The 19,347-nt window shown below is 39.5% G+C and overlaps 1 protein-coding gene across 1 annotated transcript in view; it reads right to left on the bottom strand.

Annotated features, from left to right (window-relative positions):
- LOC103509069 (transient receptor potential cation channel trpm) overlaps positions 1-19,347 on the bottom strand; it is a 72,118-nt gene that overhangs the window by 28,533 nt on the left and 24,238 nt on the right. Inside the window, exons 4-10 of the mRNA XM_017444023.2 lie at positions 9,088-9,244; positions 7,476-7,623; positions 6,859-7,051; positions 6,365-6,495; positions 5,485-5,612; positions 4,605-4,797; positions 3,864-4,053 (exon numbers count right to left, since the gene is read on the bottom strand). Coding sequence (XP_017299512.2) covers positions 3,864-4,053; positions 4,605-4,797; positions 5,485-5,612; positions 6,365-6,495; positions 6,859-7,051; positions 7,476-7,623; positions 9,088-9,244 — 1,140 coding nt within the window. The remainder of the gene's footprint in view (positions 1-3,863; positions 4,054-4,604; positions 4,798-5,484; positions 5,613-6,364; positions 6,496-6,858; positions 7,052-7,475; positions 7,624-9,087; positions 9,245-19,347) is intronic.

Raw genomic sequence — 19,347 nt, 5'->3', positions numbered from 1 at the left:
TGAACGAAACACACATACAAGACAAATATTGAATACGAAATACGCACAGCGATAAAACTGGCAGGAGTGAATATGGCACAGATAAAGAAGAGAAACATAAAATCAGTGGTTTACACAAAAAAGATGAGGACAGAAACAGAACAAATTTCCATTTGTATCTCTAGTGTCAAATTATTTAAATCATTTTTCGGTTTTCTTTATGTACATTTAGAGACAAACTCCAATTTTCCTCATTTTGGGAAACACTACAGATAGCGCCAGATGTGATTAAAAAAAAAAACAAAGCTAAGAAAGACCATTTTATCCGATTAAACCTTGGGACTGGATTATTATAGTCAATACTTTCAAAAATTTCCTTTCCCATATGACCGACTCCCCAAGTCTCCACTTATTAAACCTTACCAAAACCTTATAACATTGGCAAAGCCTCTTCCCAGTTTGTGTACACCACTGACATTGGACAAAGAACAAACAATACGATAAATACTAGAAGCAGATAGAGTACCTTGGTGGAGAAGGTCTGGCTAGATGAGATCGTCTTGACGGAGTTCAGAGGGTTCACTTTCTGTTAGAAGAAGGAAGAAGAAACATTCAGATTGGCAACAAGAAAGAAAACACATCCAACAAAGTTAGTACAATATGGGATAGAATAGTTCACTCATCATGAAGTTTCTACCACAGATAGGTATCTAAATTCTGTGATTCCTTCATACATATTAGGTTTATTTGCAACATTTGGTGGAGGACTCAATAAAGGCAAGTTTTATTAACACAAAAAAATATTGATTGCTAGAAGTGATTAGAGAGATAAAGATTAAAGTTTGTAAAAGGACATTTCAGTGTCATCCTAGCAGCATAAATGAGATATATGGGGATTTCAAAAACCAACATTGTGTCCCCTCAATTTACCTATCATACCAACAAACTCAGCCGTACACAAAAAGCCCACTCTGAAGCTGTTCTTACCTATGTCTTCAAACACTTTCCCATAGCTGCGCAGCTCCTCATAGATCTCAGTTTCCAAATCATCCTCTGCTGCTTCATGTGCCATAGCTTTGTATAGTTTACAGCCCACCAGGGATTTGGCCAAAGCCTCCTCTCCATGCTGCCACATGAGGAGTGCCATCTCTTGACGTTTGGTTAGCACGGCCCAGATCTGAAATGGGAGAATATACATAGTTAATCTTGTCCCTCTTTTGTTAGTACACATCTCGACATCAACATGGGCCTTGACAGCGTAAGCTGAATTGACCTGGTCATGTAGATATTTATAATTTATTTGAGTAAATTTCTTCGAGTCGATTTCCGGTAAAGTCGAAGTTATTTTAGTTACACTAATTAATACTTTTGGTTTTTCCTAGAAGCTCCCATCCTTTAAAGCTGTTTGCACCTACACCTAAGCCTCGGAGTGGGCTATTTGTGTATGATACTTTTGGGTTGAAATCTGCTTGAATGTGCTATCTCTGAGTATACTCATATTATTCAGATTCTTACCAGAAGCTCATTGAATGGGTACTCGAACATATGCATGGTCTCTGAGGTAGGCATGGTCCCCGCCAGTAAGCTCAAGGTCAAGTTGGTATTCCCGTAGTACTTTATGAACGAGGCCGAATTCCGGTGAAAGTTAGGTGACTTCTTCATTACCTTGGCGTAGATGAGACGAAACTTACGTCGTGTGTAAGACGCTCTGGAAGAAAATCAAGAAAATATACTCTTGAGTGGAAGGTAACCACTAGGCAAAGTTAACGCCGGAGACGTTCTCAGCCACCCAACCCTTAGAGCTCCATTATTATGTGGTCAAATTTTCAAATAAATGCCTTGGCTGGGATCGAATCCACGCCCTCCTGTTACCAGGTGAGCGTCTTGACCATTACTCCACCGAGGCAGAAGACGGAGTTAGTAGAAACGAAATGATTGTAAAAATCATAAAAGAGATGGTAGGTACTCTTAATAAAATTGTGATATTTTAAGCAGGGTCATCAGTGACAAAATGCACACTAATAAAACCGAAAGAACCATTGCGCAATCCGAAAGGATTGTTGGTAAAATCGAAGGAACCATTGCTTAAACTTAAAGGATCGTTGGTAAGACCGAAAGAACGGTTGTTGAAACCAAAAGAAAAATTGATACAATGAGCAAGCTTTCCATAAAACCGATTGGTCCTTTTTGTTTTATCTCACAAATTTAATCAGGAGTGTAAATAAAACCAAAAGGATGACCCTTGATAATGTTAAAATCAAAATAGCTCATCCCTAAAGGATTTAGCTAAAAGCTCTATTGGGATCCCTGGTCAGTCTTACCGATAAGCTGCGTGCTTATATTACCAGCAAAATAACAACACGGAAAGATGACATCATCATCATCTTACCGATAAGCTCCTCCCATCAACTTGTTAATGACCAATCCGATATCGTGTAGCGTGTACATGTAGCCTCGGGGTATATGGGGCCTCACGTCTCTCAATATGAAGCCCATCGTGTTACTTGGGCCTTGTTTCTGCAAAATAGATTAATCTTACTTAGTTATTTACCATACTTGTTGAAAGATATGAACATCTAGTTAAAAGCATTTGACGTTCGCCCAACACCAGCTTGAATTCAAGTAACCAAAATAGGATTCTATCCGGGTAAAACCCAGTATAGAATAAGGGTAGAAACCCCAGGTAAAACCCGGGTAGAAAAGCGGATAGGATCGGAGTATAAACTTCAGATTTCTCAACATCAATTATCTTATAATACATCAAAATCTTATAATAGGCTAGCGAGAAAAATGTGCTTAGGACTGCCCTCCAAGTTTTGCTTTATTAGTTTATTATTTTTACTAGCGTAGGTGCCTTTGACTATCTGTGACGGATAACCTATTTCCTTTTACCCCCTTTCAGATATTCTGCATTGTAATTTCGAAGACGTCATACATACGTATCTCTCTAGAGGAAAACAAAGCCATCGTTATGACAGAAAGGTGAAAAAAATCTTCCCCCTTCTCTCCAAGTCTCCAGAGAGGAAACAAGGTCACGAAAGAAACTGAATATTTCGACATTTCCTCCGAGATTCCATTAATAATATAAAAGGGGTCATCAATGTCAAAACTGGATGACAGGTGCAACCAAAAACTGCATTCAAACTCTTGCAAGAGCTACATCAAGAGAATAGGAAAACTTTCTTACCTGCACCACGTTGAACAAGTTTAACATCTTCCATTCTTCCAAAGCTTTTCATAAGTTGGAAACTTTTGCTTCCTCTCTTTGACTTACCGTATTGTAGAGTTCTTCGAGTCTGGGAATGGTTAGGAACTTTCGCATGCTCACTCCGTTTTCGAGCAGTAGCTTGACGAAATCTATTCGGTCATGCTCCAGAGCTTGCATCATTGCTTCGTCCAGGGCACCTGAAAAGGGTATGGCGTTTTCTTGATAATGGTTGTTGGGAGCTTCCGAATATAATAATATTAATGTGAACGCCTACTTATGTAATTAAGTACCTATCTTATTCCTAGAAATCGTAGGTTATCCATATTTTCAAAGGGTGAATCATGGAGTAAGTCCATGGCATTAAGTACCTATCTTATTCCTAGAAATCGTAGGTTATCCATATTTTCAAAGGGTGAATCATGGAGTAAGTCCATGGCATTAAGTACCTATCTTATTCCTAGAAATCGTAGGTTATCCATATTTTCAAAGGGTGAATCATGGAGTAATTTTCCACTATCTTTATAACAAATCTTCCTTGATTCCGCAGATCAGCCCAGTTTTTCATTATTAACATATAAGTGTTAGACTGTTAGAAGATGAAATACACTTTAAGAAGATTGTGCCAAATAACCAACAGTGAAGAGGCGCAATAGACGCGTTATTAGTATGTTCTTACCTATGTCTTCAAACACTTTCCCATAGCTGCGCAGCTCCTCATAGATCTCAGTTTCCAAATCATCCTCTGCTGCTTCATGCGCCATAGCTTTGTATAGCTTACACCCTACCAGGGATTTGGCCAACGCCTCCTCTCCATGCTGCCACATGAGGAGTGCCATCTCTTGACGTTTGGTTAGCACGGCCCAGATCTGAAATGGAAGAATATACATAGTTAATCTTGTCCGTCTTTTGTTAGTACACATCTTGACATCAACATGGGCCTTGACAGCGTAAGCTGAATTGACCTGGTCATGTATTTATTTCAGTAAATTTCTTCGAGTCGATTTCCGGTAAAGTTGAAGTTATTTTAGTTTAGAAGGACGGCTTTCGGTCGGCTTTGTGTTTGGGGAGTACTTAACTTCTTGAGCAAAATAGATTAGGTACGTTAAGCGAGCAGCCACCAGTAAATAAATAGCATTAGTAAAGGACTTGAAGGAGAACCGTCTGATATCAATGAAATTCGTGAAGAGGTTCTCAGCTTCACCACAAGTAATTTGTGACATCGAAGCAGAATTCTACATGGAGTTTTGACACTAATTAATACTTTTGGTTTTTCCTAGAAGCTTAACCCATCCTTTAGAGCTGTTTGCACCTACACTTAAGCCTCGGAGTGGGCTATTTGTGTATGATACTTTTGAGTTAAAATCTGCTTGAATCTGCTATTTCTGAGTATACTCATATTATTAATTTGTATTCTCACCAGAAGCTCATTGAAAGGGTACTCGAACATATGCATGGTCTCTGAGGTAGGCATGGTCCCCGCCAGTAAGCTCAAGGTTAGGTTAGTATTCCCGTAGTACTTTATGAACGAGGCCGAATTCCGGTGAAAGTTAGGTGACTTCTTCATTACCTTGGCGTAAATGAGACGAAACTTACGTCGTGTGTAAGACGCTCTGAAAAAAATCAAGAAAATATACTATTGAGTGGAAGGTAACCACTAGGCAAAGTTAACGCCGGAGGCGTTCTCAGCCACCCAACCCTTAGAGCTCCATTATTATGTGGTCAAATTTTCAAATAAATGCCTTGGCTGGGATCGAATCCACGCCCTCCTGTTACCAGGTGAGCGTCTTGACCATTACTCCACCGAGGCAGAAGACGGAGTTAGTAGAAACGAAATGATTGTAAAAATCATAAAAGAGATGGTAGGTACTCTTAATAAAATTGTGATATTTTAAGCAGGGTCATCACTCATCAGTGACAAAAGGCACACTGATAAAACCGAAAGAACCATTGTGCAATCCGAAAGGATTGTTGGTAAAATCGAAGGAACCATTGCTTAAACTTAAAGGATCGTTGGTAAGACCGAAAGAACGGTTGTTGAAACCAAAAGAAAAATTGATACAATGAGCAAGCTTTCCATAAAACCGATTGGTCCTTTTTGTTTTATCTCACAAATTTAATCAGGAGTGTAAATAAAACCAAAAGGATGACCCTTGATAATGTTAAAACCAAAATAGCTCATCCCTAAAGGATTTAGCTAAAAGCTCTATTGGGATCCCTGGTCAGTCTTACCGATAAGCTGCGTGCTTATATTACCAGCAAAATAACAACACGGAAAGATGACATCATCATCATCTTACCGATAAGCTCCTCCCATCAACTTGTTAATGACCAATCCGATATCGTGTAGCGTGTACATGTAGCCTCGGGGTATATGGGGCCTCACGTCTCTCAATATGAAGCCCATCGTGTTACTTGGGCCTTGTTTCTGCAAAATAGATTAATTTTACTTAGTTATTTACCATACTTGTTGAAAGATATGAACATCTAGTTAAAAGCATTTGAAGTTCGCCCAACACCAGCTTGAATTCAAGTAACCAAAATAGGATTCTATCCGGGTAAAACCCAGTATAGAATAAGGGTAGAAAACCCAGGTAAAACCCGGGTGGAAAAGCGGATAGGATCGGAGTATAAACTTCAGATTTCTTAACACCAATTATCTATCATACATCAAAATCTTATAATAGGCTAGCGAGAAAAATGTGCTTAGGACTGCCCTCCGTGTTTTGCTTTATTAGTTTATTATTTTTACTATCGTAGGTGCCTTTGACTATCTGTGACGGATAAGCTATTTCCTTTTACCCCTTTTCAGATATTCTGCATTGTAATTTCGAAGACGTCATACATATCTCTCTAGAGGAAAACAAAGCCATCGTTATGATAGGAAGGTGAAAAAAATCTTCCCCCTTCTCTCCAAGTCTCCAGAGAGGAAACAAGGTCACGAAAGAAACTGAATATTTCGACATTTCCTCTGAGATTCCATTAATAATATAAAAGGGGTCATCAATGTCAAAACTAGATGACAGGTGCAACCAAAAACTGCATTCAAACTCTTGCACGAACTACACCAAGAGAATAGGAAAACTTTCCTACCTGCACCACTTTGAACAAGTTTAACATCTTCCATTCTTCCAAAGCTTTTCATAAGTTGGAAACTTTTGCTTCCTCTCTTTGACTTACCGTATTGTAGAGTTCTTCGAGTCTGGGAATGGTTAGGAACTTTCGCATGCTCACTCCGTTTTCGAGCAGTAGCTTGACGAAATCTATTCGGTCATGCTCCAGAGCTTGCATCATTGCTTCGTCCAGGGCACCTGAAAAGGGTATGGCGTTTTCTTGATAATGGTTGTTGGGAGCTTCCGAATATAATAATGTTAATGTGAACGCCTACTTATGTAATTAAGTACCTATCTTATTCCTAGAAATCGTAGGTTATCCTTATTTTCAAAGGGTGAATCATGAAGTATGTCCATGGCATTAACTAAACTTGATAGTCAACTGTTCAAACTTTAAATGGTGGATAGGAGTAACCAAAATTAACGGTTCCCTCGATGTTTTCTGGAATTTCTCTCTTTCCTTCCCATCCTCTCTCCCCTCTTTCCTTCTCTCTCTCTCTCTCCCTCACTCTCTCTTTCTCTCTCTCTTTATCTTTCTCCTTCTCCCTTCCCCTCTCTTACCCGGTGGCCACTCTTGTCCATAGACAAATATCTCGGATCGGGCAATATCCACTCGGTTCCAAGTCAGGGCCAGACTTAGCTGTTCGGACGGGGACAGGTGCTGTGACTTGAACAGGGCGGTCAGAATGGTTTGGTCCAATTCCTGTACATTACCCTCGCCCCCCGTTCGGTCACTGATCCTGAATACTGTGATCTGGAAATGGAGGGAAAAGACATGAAAATAATCAGGTAGGTACCTATGTTGGCACACTAATAAATATAAATAAATAAAATGAGCTACCTTGCTCAGCCTTACTGACGCAAATGAACGTGCAATAGCTGCAGCGAATCATTGGAGAAATCAAGAGTATAGCCGGACACGGAATGTAAATAAGTATAATTTTATTATTTCAATTTATTCATTTTTTTTATTAAGTATTATTATTTATTTTTTTAGGAGTTTAACGTCGAATGCTTTTAGAGAGCGGGGTTTTACCCTCCATTCGGCACCCAGCCAAAGCATATTCTATGGTGTTCGCGCTATTAAGCTCAAAGAGGGAAAATTCAAGGGAACTAGTTCTGTTTTTTACTATAATTTTTTTTTTTTTTTAAAGGAAAATACACCTTTACGTACGTACCAGGTTTTTCTTCCTTGTACACTCGAGTAGTTCTACATAGAGACATTCTGCCTGTTCCTGAGCTACCTCGAATGTCCTCTGTATGGTACTGATCAGATATTCCTTCATGTTCTCCAGGACTGTCTGCTCTCCATCTTCCGAAGCGTATCTGAGGGAAAAACAAGTTCCAAACCATTGATATAATTAGACATTGAAACAAATTGCCTGCACGCCGAAAGTCCCGGGTTCGATCCTCGGCGATGTCGAAGTTCGGGGTACACTCAGCCTCGTGAGGACAATGGAGTAGCTACTTTAATCGCGTAGCGACCAGTGGTGAAACCATTGATATAATTAGACATTGAAACAAATTGCCTGCACGCCGAAAGTCCCGGGTTCGATCCTCGGCGATGTCGAAGTTCGGGGTGCACTCAGCCTCGTGAGGACAGTGGAGTAGGTACTTTAATCGCGTAGCGACCAGTGGTTGCATTACCAGTGTAAAAAGATTATAGAAATTGATTGCAAAGGAAGCACGAACGCTTAATAATACTGTGATACCCCCAAAAGTTGTGAAAAAGCTCTGCTTTACCATAAAGAATTTGAAATTTGATTGATTGATTTTTTTTTTTTTTTGATTGATTGTAAGATTTTAATTTTTCCTGATTTTTCAAGGCGGATCTTTTTCAGTGATATACCCAACCTAATAAATGGGTCTCAATTGAAACTTTTGTCAAAAAGGAACTCTTTAGTCATACGCTGGTAGTCTAAAGGCAGTTGAGGGCATGCTATAAACTCTGTATAGGTAAAGTAAAAAAGAAAAACTGGATGCCACAGGTGCGGAAACCTTTCTTTACTCGTACCGTGCGGCACAAACGAAGTTATTTTCTGAAGATTTGCAGATTTGGTAACCCTGCACACCCCGAGGGCAGTTGGTACTTACTTGTGCGTGAAGGCCAGTAGGTCAGCTGCCCTGCCAGACCCATCACAGACCACGACAGGTACAGGAGGTGTGTCCGTGACATACTCTAGCACGGACCGGATAGTGTTGGTCCCTCCCTCTATGACTAGACATACTACGGGGGTACTGCAGTGAGTGCCTGGAGGGGAGAGATAATCATTATACGGAAGACTCTTGAGTGGAAGATAACCACTAGGGCAATATGGGCGAGGTTAACGCCGGAGGCGTACTCTCTATTTCGTAACCCTGAAGGTTTGACCACAGTCCACACAATTTTTTTTTTTTTGATTGATTGTAAGATTTTAATTTTTCCTGATTTTTCAAGGCGGATCTTTTTCAGTGATATACCCAACCTAATAAAGGGTCTCAATTGAAACTTCTGTCAAAAAGGAACTCTTTAGTCATACGCTGGTAGTCTAAAGGAAGTTGAGGGCATGCTATAAACTCTGTAAAGGTAAAGTAAAAAAGAAAAACTGGATGCCACAGGTGCGGAAATATTTCTTTACTCGTACTTTACAAATATTTCTTTACTCGTACCGTGCGGCACAAACGAAGTTATTTTCTGAAGATTTGCAGATTCGGTAACCCTGCACACCCCGGTGCGGCACAAACGAAGTTATTTTCTGAAGATTTGCAGATTTGGTAACCCTGCACACCCCGAGGGCAGTTGGTACTTACTTGTGCGTGAAGGCCAGTAGGTCAGCTGCCCTGCCAGACCCATCACAGACCACGACAGGTACAGGAGGTGTGTCCGTGACATACTCTAGCACGGCCCGGATAGTGTTGGTCCCTCCCTCTATGACTAGACATACTACGGGGGTACTGCAGTGAGTGCCTGGAGGGGAGAGATAATCATTATAACAATAGACTCTTGAGTGGAAGATAACCACTAGGGCAATATAGGCGAGGTTAACGCCAGAGGCGTACTCTCTATTTCGTAACTCTGAAGGTGTGACCACAGTCCACACTTAGTTGACCGGCAATCGATCGATGTCTACTGAACCGTTCACACTGCCTCGACATCATAGATTCACCTTGTCCCGACTATGTTTGGACACCACCTTTAGAGCTTCATTATTATGTGGTCAATTTCTCAATGAGGATAAAATTCCATGCCTCGCCTGGGATCGCATCCCCGCCCTCCTGTTTACCAGGCTCACCTTGTCCCGACTATGTTTGGACACCACCTTTAGAGCTTCATTATTATGTGGTCAATTTCTCAATGAGGATAAAATTCCATGCCTTGGCTGCTATCGAACCCAGGCCGTCCTGTTTACCAGGTGAGCGTCTTGACCACTACGCCACCGAGGCAGGTGAAAAAATGGCAATTTTCAATTATAAATGGGAGCGAGAGAAGAGAAGTTAAAAGTAAAGATAGAGCGAAATGAAAAAGACTGGAGAGGAAAAGGAGGAGGGGGAGAGAGCAAGGAAATAGAGAGAAGGAAAGAGCGAGAGACAGGCGAGCGTCTTGACCACTACGCCACCGAGGCAGGTGAAAAAATGGCAATTTTCAATTATAAATGGGAGCGAGAGAAGAGAAGTTAGAGCGAAATGAAAATGACTGGAGAGGAAAAGGAGGAGGGGGAGAGAGCAAAGAAATAGAGAGAAGGAAAGAGCGAGAGATTAAACTTGAAAAAATGTAGGAGATAATAAAGGGAGGGAGACAGGTAGAGAAAGGAGAAGGGATAGTAACAGGAAGAGAAGAATGTGGTGGAAGGGGAGGAGAGAGAAAAGGTGAGACTGAGTGACACCTTGCTGTCAGAATCAGGTCGCTTCGAGCTCTTGACGTTCGCACAACCCCCGGCACAGTACTTGCCCTCGTGGGGGGAAAAAAACTCACTTGTTACTAACAGAACTAAACCGAACAGAATTTTAACTTTTTTTTTACTGAACCCGTCACAATTTCCTTTGTTCAAACTCCAAGGAATGTCACAACGTTTATTTGGAGTAACATTTCGACCTGACACTCAACTTTCCGAGGAAAAAAAAAGCCCGCATACGGAAATACATAATGTGAACGTCACTAGTTGGATAAAAAGCGGGATAAAACTGCCTACGAGTTCTATTTAGAACTCATCCAAAAGCAATACACTTTAGCTGTTAAAAAAACACACTATAGGTGCTTCATTCTATTGTACTATCTACAATACATGCAGTTTAGCTTGAGGATGTGACACATGGGCCTGTAATAAAAGTCTCACAGTAGATAATGATAATGTGATGTTTGTAAGTTCAATCCTACCCTTAGGTTGTATTTAGGTAGGTATCTGTTCGCTTTATCGCTCGTAGCATCTGTCCCGTAACTATTCAAACCCAATGCCCTAATAAACAAATCTACTTATCTAAGTAGAAATTAGTTATGTACCCAACTTCTCTGAAATTTGATTACTATTTTGAAAAAAGTCCGTATCAAGTGACAGCATTCAGACCCTGTAGTTTTGCCCCATTTTTAGTTTTTTGACAAAGCACCACTCTTATTTCCCTATTTCTATTTTTTTGAAAACTATACATGAAGTACAGGGTACCCCCTTCCCTACCTTTTCCCTCAGTTGAAGTTTTTTAATGAACAGAAGGGAGGAGGGTATAAAACTTCCGCTTATAATACTCTGATTACTCTCTGTTACCTGATGAGAGCCGTAGGTAATAAGTTACTATCGGGGATACACGAGCTCGAAAAACATTTTCAAATGGGAAATTTTGCTTCTAAATGGGATTTTTTCTAAAAAGTAATTCCGTTTTAAATTACAGAAAATGGGAGTTTTTCTGATGTTTTTCCCCCAATTCGAGGAGGTACCTCTCGTGAATACACTGCTGAAAATGAAAACATTGTTTTCCACGGTAACTCACTGTGGCGCGCCTGGAGGCTTTCTTTGTGCTTTTTAAAAGAACAAACCCCATCCCCGAGTCTGTATGGAAATTTTTGGGGAGCTTTCAGCACGCTTTTCCTTACCCGAAGTAATTGAAGTACTTTGCCTGACAAACTTTTCCCTCAATGATTCGATGGCAAATTAAATGAGACTATAGTAACTTGATACCTACTAGGGTTGGCAGGTTGATACCTCGTAAGAGGAGCCTCAGCACTGCCCACTTACATTGCCAATCTACGAGCTAAGTCATCTTTCATCTTTAAATTTAATGTACGTTGATAGAACCATGTACTGGTGAGTCTACACAAAATAAATTCGTTCCAATGTTCTATTTTCAAAGTGATCTTTTCTTACTACATTAGAACTCCAACTCAACAACTTGTTCCAGTTTTTCTCCTTCTAGTGTTATATTCAAGCTTTCTTCTATATTTCCCATCATCATTACTTTTGTCTTTCCAACGTTGATCTTCATCCCATACCTTTTCCCTGCTTCACATATACTTTCAACCATTGTTTTGAGTTCCATTTCAGATTCTGCGAGGACTGCCTGATCGTCAGATTAAACTAACTGACGAGAGATTAAACTCGAAAAAATGTAGGAGATAATAAAGGGAGGGAGACAGGTAGAGAAAGGAGAAGGGATAGTAACAGGAAGAGAAGAATGTGGTAGAAGGGGAGGAGAGAGAAAAGGTGAGACTGAAACAGACTGAAGGAGAGGGAGAGAGATCGAGGAAGAGGGAAAGAGGAAATAAATTACCTGGCATTTGTGCACGGAATTTAAATTAATCGTGACCCAATGCACGAACTAACCTTTGAGGTTGGAGAAATTATGACTTATCAACTCGGAATGGCTGGTACAATAGATAGGGCTGGGACAAAAACTAGGGTATGATAGCTAAGACAATAGCAAGGTTATCAAGTTATGATAAAGGTAAGGTAAGGTACACCAGCTTAGTCTGGCTGGGGGGACTTTAAACAGGGATGATGCCAGCCTGAAATTTCCCTTGCTGAACAAATATAGCAAAGGTTGAGTGCGAAAGACATCTACTCGTAAAATTTTTGTAGCCAAAACCACATTCCAGTCCAAAACAATCACCCTAGCTAGGGCTGATTGAGAGACTGACGAAATACGCCGATCCCGTCTGAAAACGGGAAATGGCGAGAGCTGATAAGGCTGCTAAGGCGTGATAAAAAACGTACATATTCCACAAATTACCACTTAACCTATGCTAATCAGCTAATCACTATAAAAAAATAAAAATAAATAAATAAATCACAGAAAACAGCCTTTGCACCCATCTACCCAACATACTTGAGCGAAGAAACAGCAAATACGGCATGAAATTAGTCGATTTAAATATGAAAAACAATAAAAGATTTAAAAATAAAACTGTTCAAGAACGATGACCTACACACTCTCTCCTTGATCTTTTTACTATGCCGGTGTTTACTATGAAGTTTTTTACGAGTAGAATTCTCTTCCGGTTAAAATCTCATCCGGGTTAGTGCGGTAAAGGATGATGTTGTTCTCTTTGAGATAAAGTTCTATTTTAATCGTAAAATTGAGAAGAATAAAAGTGTTCTTTTATCGGAGATAATATTCCCTTTTAATCGTAAAATTGAGAAGGAAAAGACTTTTATCGCGATTTGACCGAGTGTGTAAGAAGGATATTGATGTTTGTTCTGTAATCCACATCAGACTCGAATTTGACGTGGAAAATATTGTTGATTTGTATCCCAGAAAGGAAATGAAGCGAAAGCAGAGAAAGAGAAGAAGAAGAAGAAGAAGAAGAAAAAGAAGAAGAAATAGAAGAAAAATGGAAGATGGAAGCCAAAGCAAATTTCCACCCTGTTGAACTGCGCTGCTTGAATTTTCAGGGATTTTCGGGTACCTATCAAAAATATTTGAGAGGAAAATTCTTTTCCTCTACTTTATTATCAACTTTTGAAATATGAACTTTGTTTTACGGATGGGGAAGTCTCCCAATATGGATCCAAAATCTGGGATGTTACCACCAATGCCATCTAGGATGTTACCAATTCTATCTAGTATGTTACCAATGCCATCTAGGATGTTACCAATTTCATTAGAGACAGATTCAACATTTTCCTTTTGTTGTTACCTACACTTCTTGCTTTTTTATTTCCTTGTTTATCTTCTTGTTTGCAATACTTCCTGACAAACGTCTTATGCCATTGTCAAACAGAATTTTCATAAGAATTTCTTTTTCTTCAACAATCCTGTGTTCTCTATTTTAGGTCACTCAGTAACTTACCTTGGTAATGAGCTACTTTGACCAATATCTGGAGTTTGTCAAGTACAATGTCATTTTCTTCAAGTTTTTCAACTTCAAAGATTGCGTCAAGTATCCAGCAGTTCTGTTAGTATAACACAGTCATAATTATTTTTCTTCCTCTTCAGATGATTATGATGTTGAAACTGTTGAAGGGAAAAGAAATCTGCCTTTGTACTTTCGTTATTAAATTTAGTTGAATCTGCGAGTATTTTATCTACAAATATTCTAAAATTTAAATTGTTCTGACATGACCTAAAGTTATGTAAATCGAATGTAAATATCCTGAAAAAAACAATAAAAAATAAATAAATTAAAATAAAAACTATACCAATTAGAGTTATTGGAGCAATTTGTGCGAATGTCAAAAGTTCAGGCCGCGAATGCCAGCAATGTCAGCAACCAACCAATCGATGTCAATTTCGACATTCCCATGCAAATTCTCTTGTCTGTAGCTATATCACAGCTCCCATTATATGGGACGTTGTATTTGTATGTCATGGGACAGGGCCGTATCCAGGATTTTCTCGAGGATGCTCCAAATTTTCGGAGTCTTGCATACGGTACAGGAGAAAAATGAAGCTCGAAGAGGGGGATGACCGGGCTACCTCGACCCCAATTTTTCGGAGTCTGACATACAATAGAGGAGATAAATAAAGCTCGAGGGGGGTCCGAGCCCCCTCCTCCCCCCCCCTCCAAATACGGCCCAGACTTATCCTATCACCGCACCGGTCCCATTTCCATTTGCTGCCATTGTATCGCGGAAATGAAGCAGCGTACTCCTCAGTCCAATGCACAATAATGAGTTTCACCCGTTCCAGCGTTGCCGATTATTTCCGTTCGAGACCCGCTGACGCCCTGGAAAAAAAAAACTGTTACAATCTTACAGTTCTTTACTTTTTGAAGTGTTTGTTTGCCGGATATTAAAAAACATAAATAGGTTGACTTGTTCTCGTATTGTCGTTCCTATTATGCATTTATTATGCTGCTGTAAGACATCCACATATATTATACGAATATTTTTTATTGGGTTGAGATTTGAACTCTCAGCAGGAATGGAGCCAATTTAATGCTGAGATACCTAAAGAGTATTCAATATATTTTTGTAAAAGTGTTGAATATGCTCTCAGCTTTCCATCCGTAAATGTTGCACTCTTCACCTTCTTTTTTCCGCCATGGCCAGGGAGACTGGAAAGTCCCTTAACATGAGAGATTACAGGCAGAAGAGAGATTTCTGTTAGTTTTATAAGTTGTTTTAATATTTCAATATTTGTTAACCAACTCTATTTGATATTTCTTTCATTTTCCCCCTCTCTCTGTTTCAGGTAAGTCTACAAAAAGTCCTGTAAGTCCCTGACATTCAGCGGTAATTTTGGGACCTCTCTCTCTCTCTCTCTCTCTCTCTCTCTCTCTCTCTCTCTCTCTCTCTCTCTCTCTCTCTCTCTCTCTCTACATTCTGTTCCTCGTTAAAATGGAAACTGATGGTTCTTTTTCGTCTGAACCTCTTGTTGACAGTTTTAATTTGTACAAAATGTTCACAACATAGGCGAAGCGCCGTCAAAGAGAGAATGTAGAGGTGAAAGAGAAATATACAAAACTACAAAATGTGTGTTGAACAGGGAAAAGAAATGTGCAAAAAGTAACATAGAGCTCACAAAAAGTAACATGGAGAATTCATACAGTCTATGAAAGCAGAAAAAGGGATAATTGTACAAAGATAACAAGTTATACATGTGCAGAAGAGATAGTCACGAATGTAGAAAATAGCAAAAGGCAACATATTTAAAATAATCCCGAACGTACCTACAAGCTCAACTTGAAGTCAAACTGGGGAAAACTAGATGGAAAAATTTAATTATCTCCCAAGATGTGACATTCTAGAGAAATTAAATTTCTCTCGCGTATAATACCAATGCATATGAATATGTGGAAACTAGTGGATTTAACTAGCGTCAACGCTCTTTGCTATTTTCAGAAACTTATCTATTCGAAGCATATGATTTGTAAGCATAGCTGCTAAACATATCTAGGCAGAATGCTATGTAGATCTAGCCACCTACTTATCATTGTACCTATTTTATATCTAGCTACTCCACCTAGTTATTACAACTAGCTACTTATACCTAACTCGTATACCTACCTATGTATTGTAGGAATAAAATTGTATAAATATCTACCTATATGTATTGTGGATTTTAGAAAAGGTTCGAATGGTTTCTTTTAGGTCGACAGTCATCTCTCTGTGGCATTTCATTCAATGAATTTAGTATGCAGAGTGTGAAAGTCTTCTTGTATTAGACTGTCATCGTTTCCTATGTCTATGTCAGAAGCCTTTCCTATATCAATGTGTATACAGGGTTTTCCTCTGAGTTCTTGTAGGAGGAATTATTGAAATAAAATGAATGTCCTTTGTCCTCTGTTTCAATGAAGATAATATTAATTTATTCGTTCTTCCTAAGCTGTTCACTTTTCCATGTTTGTTTCTTTGTGCTGGAATGATATTCATTTCTTCCTTTTCTTCAAACTTCACTGTCTTTAGTAGGCATCATTTGGCATCATGTGCTTCAGTTATTTCATCTTTGTGCTCATGTGCTTCAGTTATGATTTGGGAGCATAATGACCTGAGGAATTCTCGATTTACTTTTGTTTCGCCACTTCGGCCACATTTCGAAAGATCCGGCGATTTTGGGACAAGTCTTCAAGAACATAATTATTATGACAAAAGTCGTGAAAACACCTGAAGAACTTGCGTAAGTGGCATCCGTTGATCCGTTTCACCTTTTCTTCTTCATTATACATACTGGTTTCGGCTACTTGAATATCAATTCTTTTCTTATTTTCCTCTTGATCTTTCACCTCCTTCTTGACTTTGTTTTGCTCTTTTTTGACAACCTCCTTCTCATTTTTCTCTTCCTCTTTTTCCCCTTCCTCCCAGACTGCTTCCTTTTCAAATTTTCCTTCCTCTTGATCTTTCGCCTCCTTCTTGACTTTGTTTTGCTCTTTCTTGACAATCTCCTTCTCATTTTTCTCTTCCTCTTCCTAATTTTCTTCCCAGGCTGCTTCCTTTTCAAATTTTCCCCTACTAGTCATGTAGTCATCGTCCCCTTCTCATCCTCCTCTTCCTCGTCCTACCCCCACATTATTTTCCTCTTCTCTTTCCTACTCGGGGCAAGGGGTAGAAGAAAATGAAAAGAAGGAGGATTAAAAAAAAAAAACTAGTCTTTTGTGTTCTGAGTAAACTTTGAACTAGGATAGGGGAACAGGAGGCTGAAAAAAGGGAGGAAGAAGAAGAATAGGAGAAGAAGGAAAAAAAATAATGGGAAAGGAAGAAATAGATGGAATTGAAAGGAGGTGGAGTGAAAAAAAAAGATGAATGAGAAAATGGTTGAATGAAAACAGGGGAGGGAGAGTGGAAGGAAGAGGGAAGAAAGTGAGGGAGGATGAAAAATGGAAGAGGGAGGAAAAGTGAAACTTGTTTGTTGGGAATAATTCCATGTGAGATCAAATAGGCGCAGCAAAGAACTCAAGGAAAATGAAAATGGGAAGAAGAAGGAGACTTTAGGGAGTGAAACTGAATGAGGAGGAGGAAGAAGAAGAACAGGAGAGAGAGGAGAAAAAAGAGGGAGAAAGAGAAAGCTGGAGAGAGAGAGGGATTTTTCATTATCTATTTAGAAACATTCTCTCATCCAACTTTTATGTGAAATTATAATTCAAACTTTAAAGAACACATTGGAAAATTTATCATCAGCGAAGTTATACTATTGTCAGATCAGGGACAATTTTACATGTCTCTTGTCCTTTGATGATGGTAAAGTGTGTGAACATAATCGAAATATCCCTTCTTCTAGTGATTTTTTTTTTTTTTTTTGTCAAATAGTTTCAAGATTTTACCAAAAAGAAAATTATCTGATGAGAAACCGCTAGCTAGATTAATAAGGTCATGGGATGCGGATGGAACATGAACAGTTCGTGGAGCAAGGTCACTCAAAACTCATCATTTCAAGCCACCAGAAATCCTAGGACCAACTATGTATTCGAATCTTCCAGAGGTTCTCAATTTTCTATCCAAATTATGAATATCCCAACAATCCTCATACTTAAAATCAGTCCTGATTTCGGTATCGGCAAGTCCCAGGTGTGGTTATCTAAAGTTTCTTTTCAAAACCGATATTATTTACGATATCGATGGTATATTATATATCTATCTATTTTGCAACACCTGTGGGATGAGGAAAGTTCTGCAAAGCTTCCAGAAGAAGTCCTTGAAGAAAATGAAAGTTTACAATCTGTTGCGAGCTTTGAATCGATTGCAAAAGTGCGTAGGCCTGTTATCCTCTTGTAACGTACGTAACTATACTAACCAAATGTATGCCGAAATCATAAGCATCATAAGCTCACCTCACTCAACTTTATAAAAGGTAACCTCGGCCTTTTAGCTAAGATCAAAGTGTAGTGAGGAACAGATTTTAATTAGATTTCCTTTATCCTCCTGGCATCCAAGTGCCAGATAAGTAGGTACACGGATTTTCAAGTATAGGCTTCAAGCATAGGTACTTCCAACCACACTTTCAAATTTGACGGAAAATTTTATCAAAAGCTCAGCCAACCCTCCGGGATCATTAACTCTCATACCACCAGCCTGCACACTATAGCCTTATTCTGACAAGTCTGTGTCACCCCTAAATCTCTATCCCAGTTGCAAACCCTAAAATCCTATCCCACTTACAAACCCTAAAAACTTGAACATATCCCACTTGCAAACCCTAAAAATAAAAACCTAATATCCCAGTCACAAACCTTACTATCCCAGTTACAAATCCTAAAACTCTTATCCCACTTACAAACCTTAAAACCCTATCCCAAGTTCAAACCCTGTAACCCTGTAGGCCCTTTTCCTAAACTCTAAATCCCACGCCTACTCCATACCTGTTCCCACGCACAGGACTTATCTCGTTGAAGAAGCTCTGACATTGCAGAACTTCCTACTTTTACACACTTGTGTCTCTTTTCCATCTCCAGCTACTTGTTTATACTCTGTTCTTTAATAGCTCTTTCTCTATTGTATCTCTACTCTTGACTCTCTCTCCTTACCTATTGTCATCTCTTGGTCATCCAGTGGTGTATCTCCTTGGAAACTAGGGAAGTGTGCCGCTTCCCTTTCTGTCTACCGGTTTGTTCTCAACCCCCTCGCTTCTTGCCCCTACCGAAAAAGGTAACTGTTTATTCAACCTTCATTCTAAGGTCAGCCACTCAGGCTTCAACTGTCTGACAGATCTAGGACAGACTTGGGTCTGTTTAAAGGTGTCTCCAAACATAGTCGACCGGTCGTCGTCGATCGGGTCGACCGGGCAGTCGATCGACATCGATTCACATCGATCGACAGCCGTTGACTATGTGTGTACACACCTTAGCAGTCGGAGCGTCAGTGGCTGGCCCAAGACCATTAGCAGATAGGTAGGTTTTCGGATTTAAAGCTTCCCTTTTTGAAAATCTCAAGACACACCACTGCATCTCTTACTCTCCAATCTCAAGTTCTTCAGATGTCAGAGTTCCTCCTTGGAAGATGTCACTTGAATTTTTATGAAGATCAACGCAGACTTTTCCCTTCCTTGAATGACTTGAAGTTCCTTCCTGGAGTGACATTGCAGACTTTGTCTGCAAAAACTCAACCTTAATATCTTAATAATAAAGCACTCAGCTGCGGAGCTCCAATATTCTTTGAGTAATAAATTAAGTGATAGATAGTACACTTATCTACTTATTTTTCCTCGAAGTTT

The sequence above is a fragment of the Diaphorina citri genome, unplaced genomic scaffold, assembly GCF_000475195.1.
Source record: "Diaphorina citri unplaced genomic scaffold, Diaci psyllid genome assembly version 1.1 scaffold463, whole genome shotgun sequence".
NCBI classification, from domain to species: domain Eukaryota; kingdom Metazoa; phylum Arthropoda; class Insecta; order Hemiptera; family Psyllidae; genus Diaphorina; species Diaphorina citri.
The sequence above is the reverse complement of the archived record's forward strand: the minus strand, read 5'-3'. Positions and strand labels throughout refer to the sequence as shown.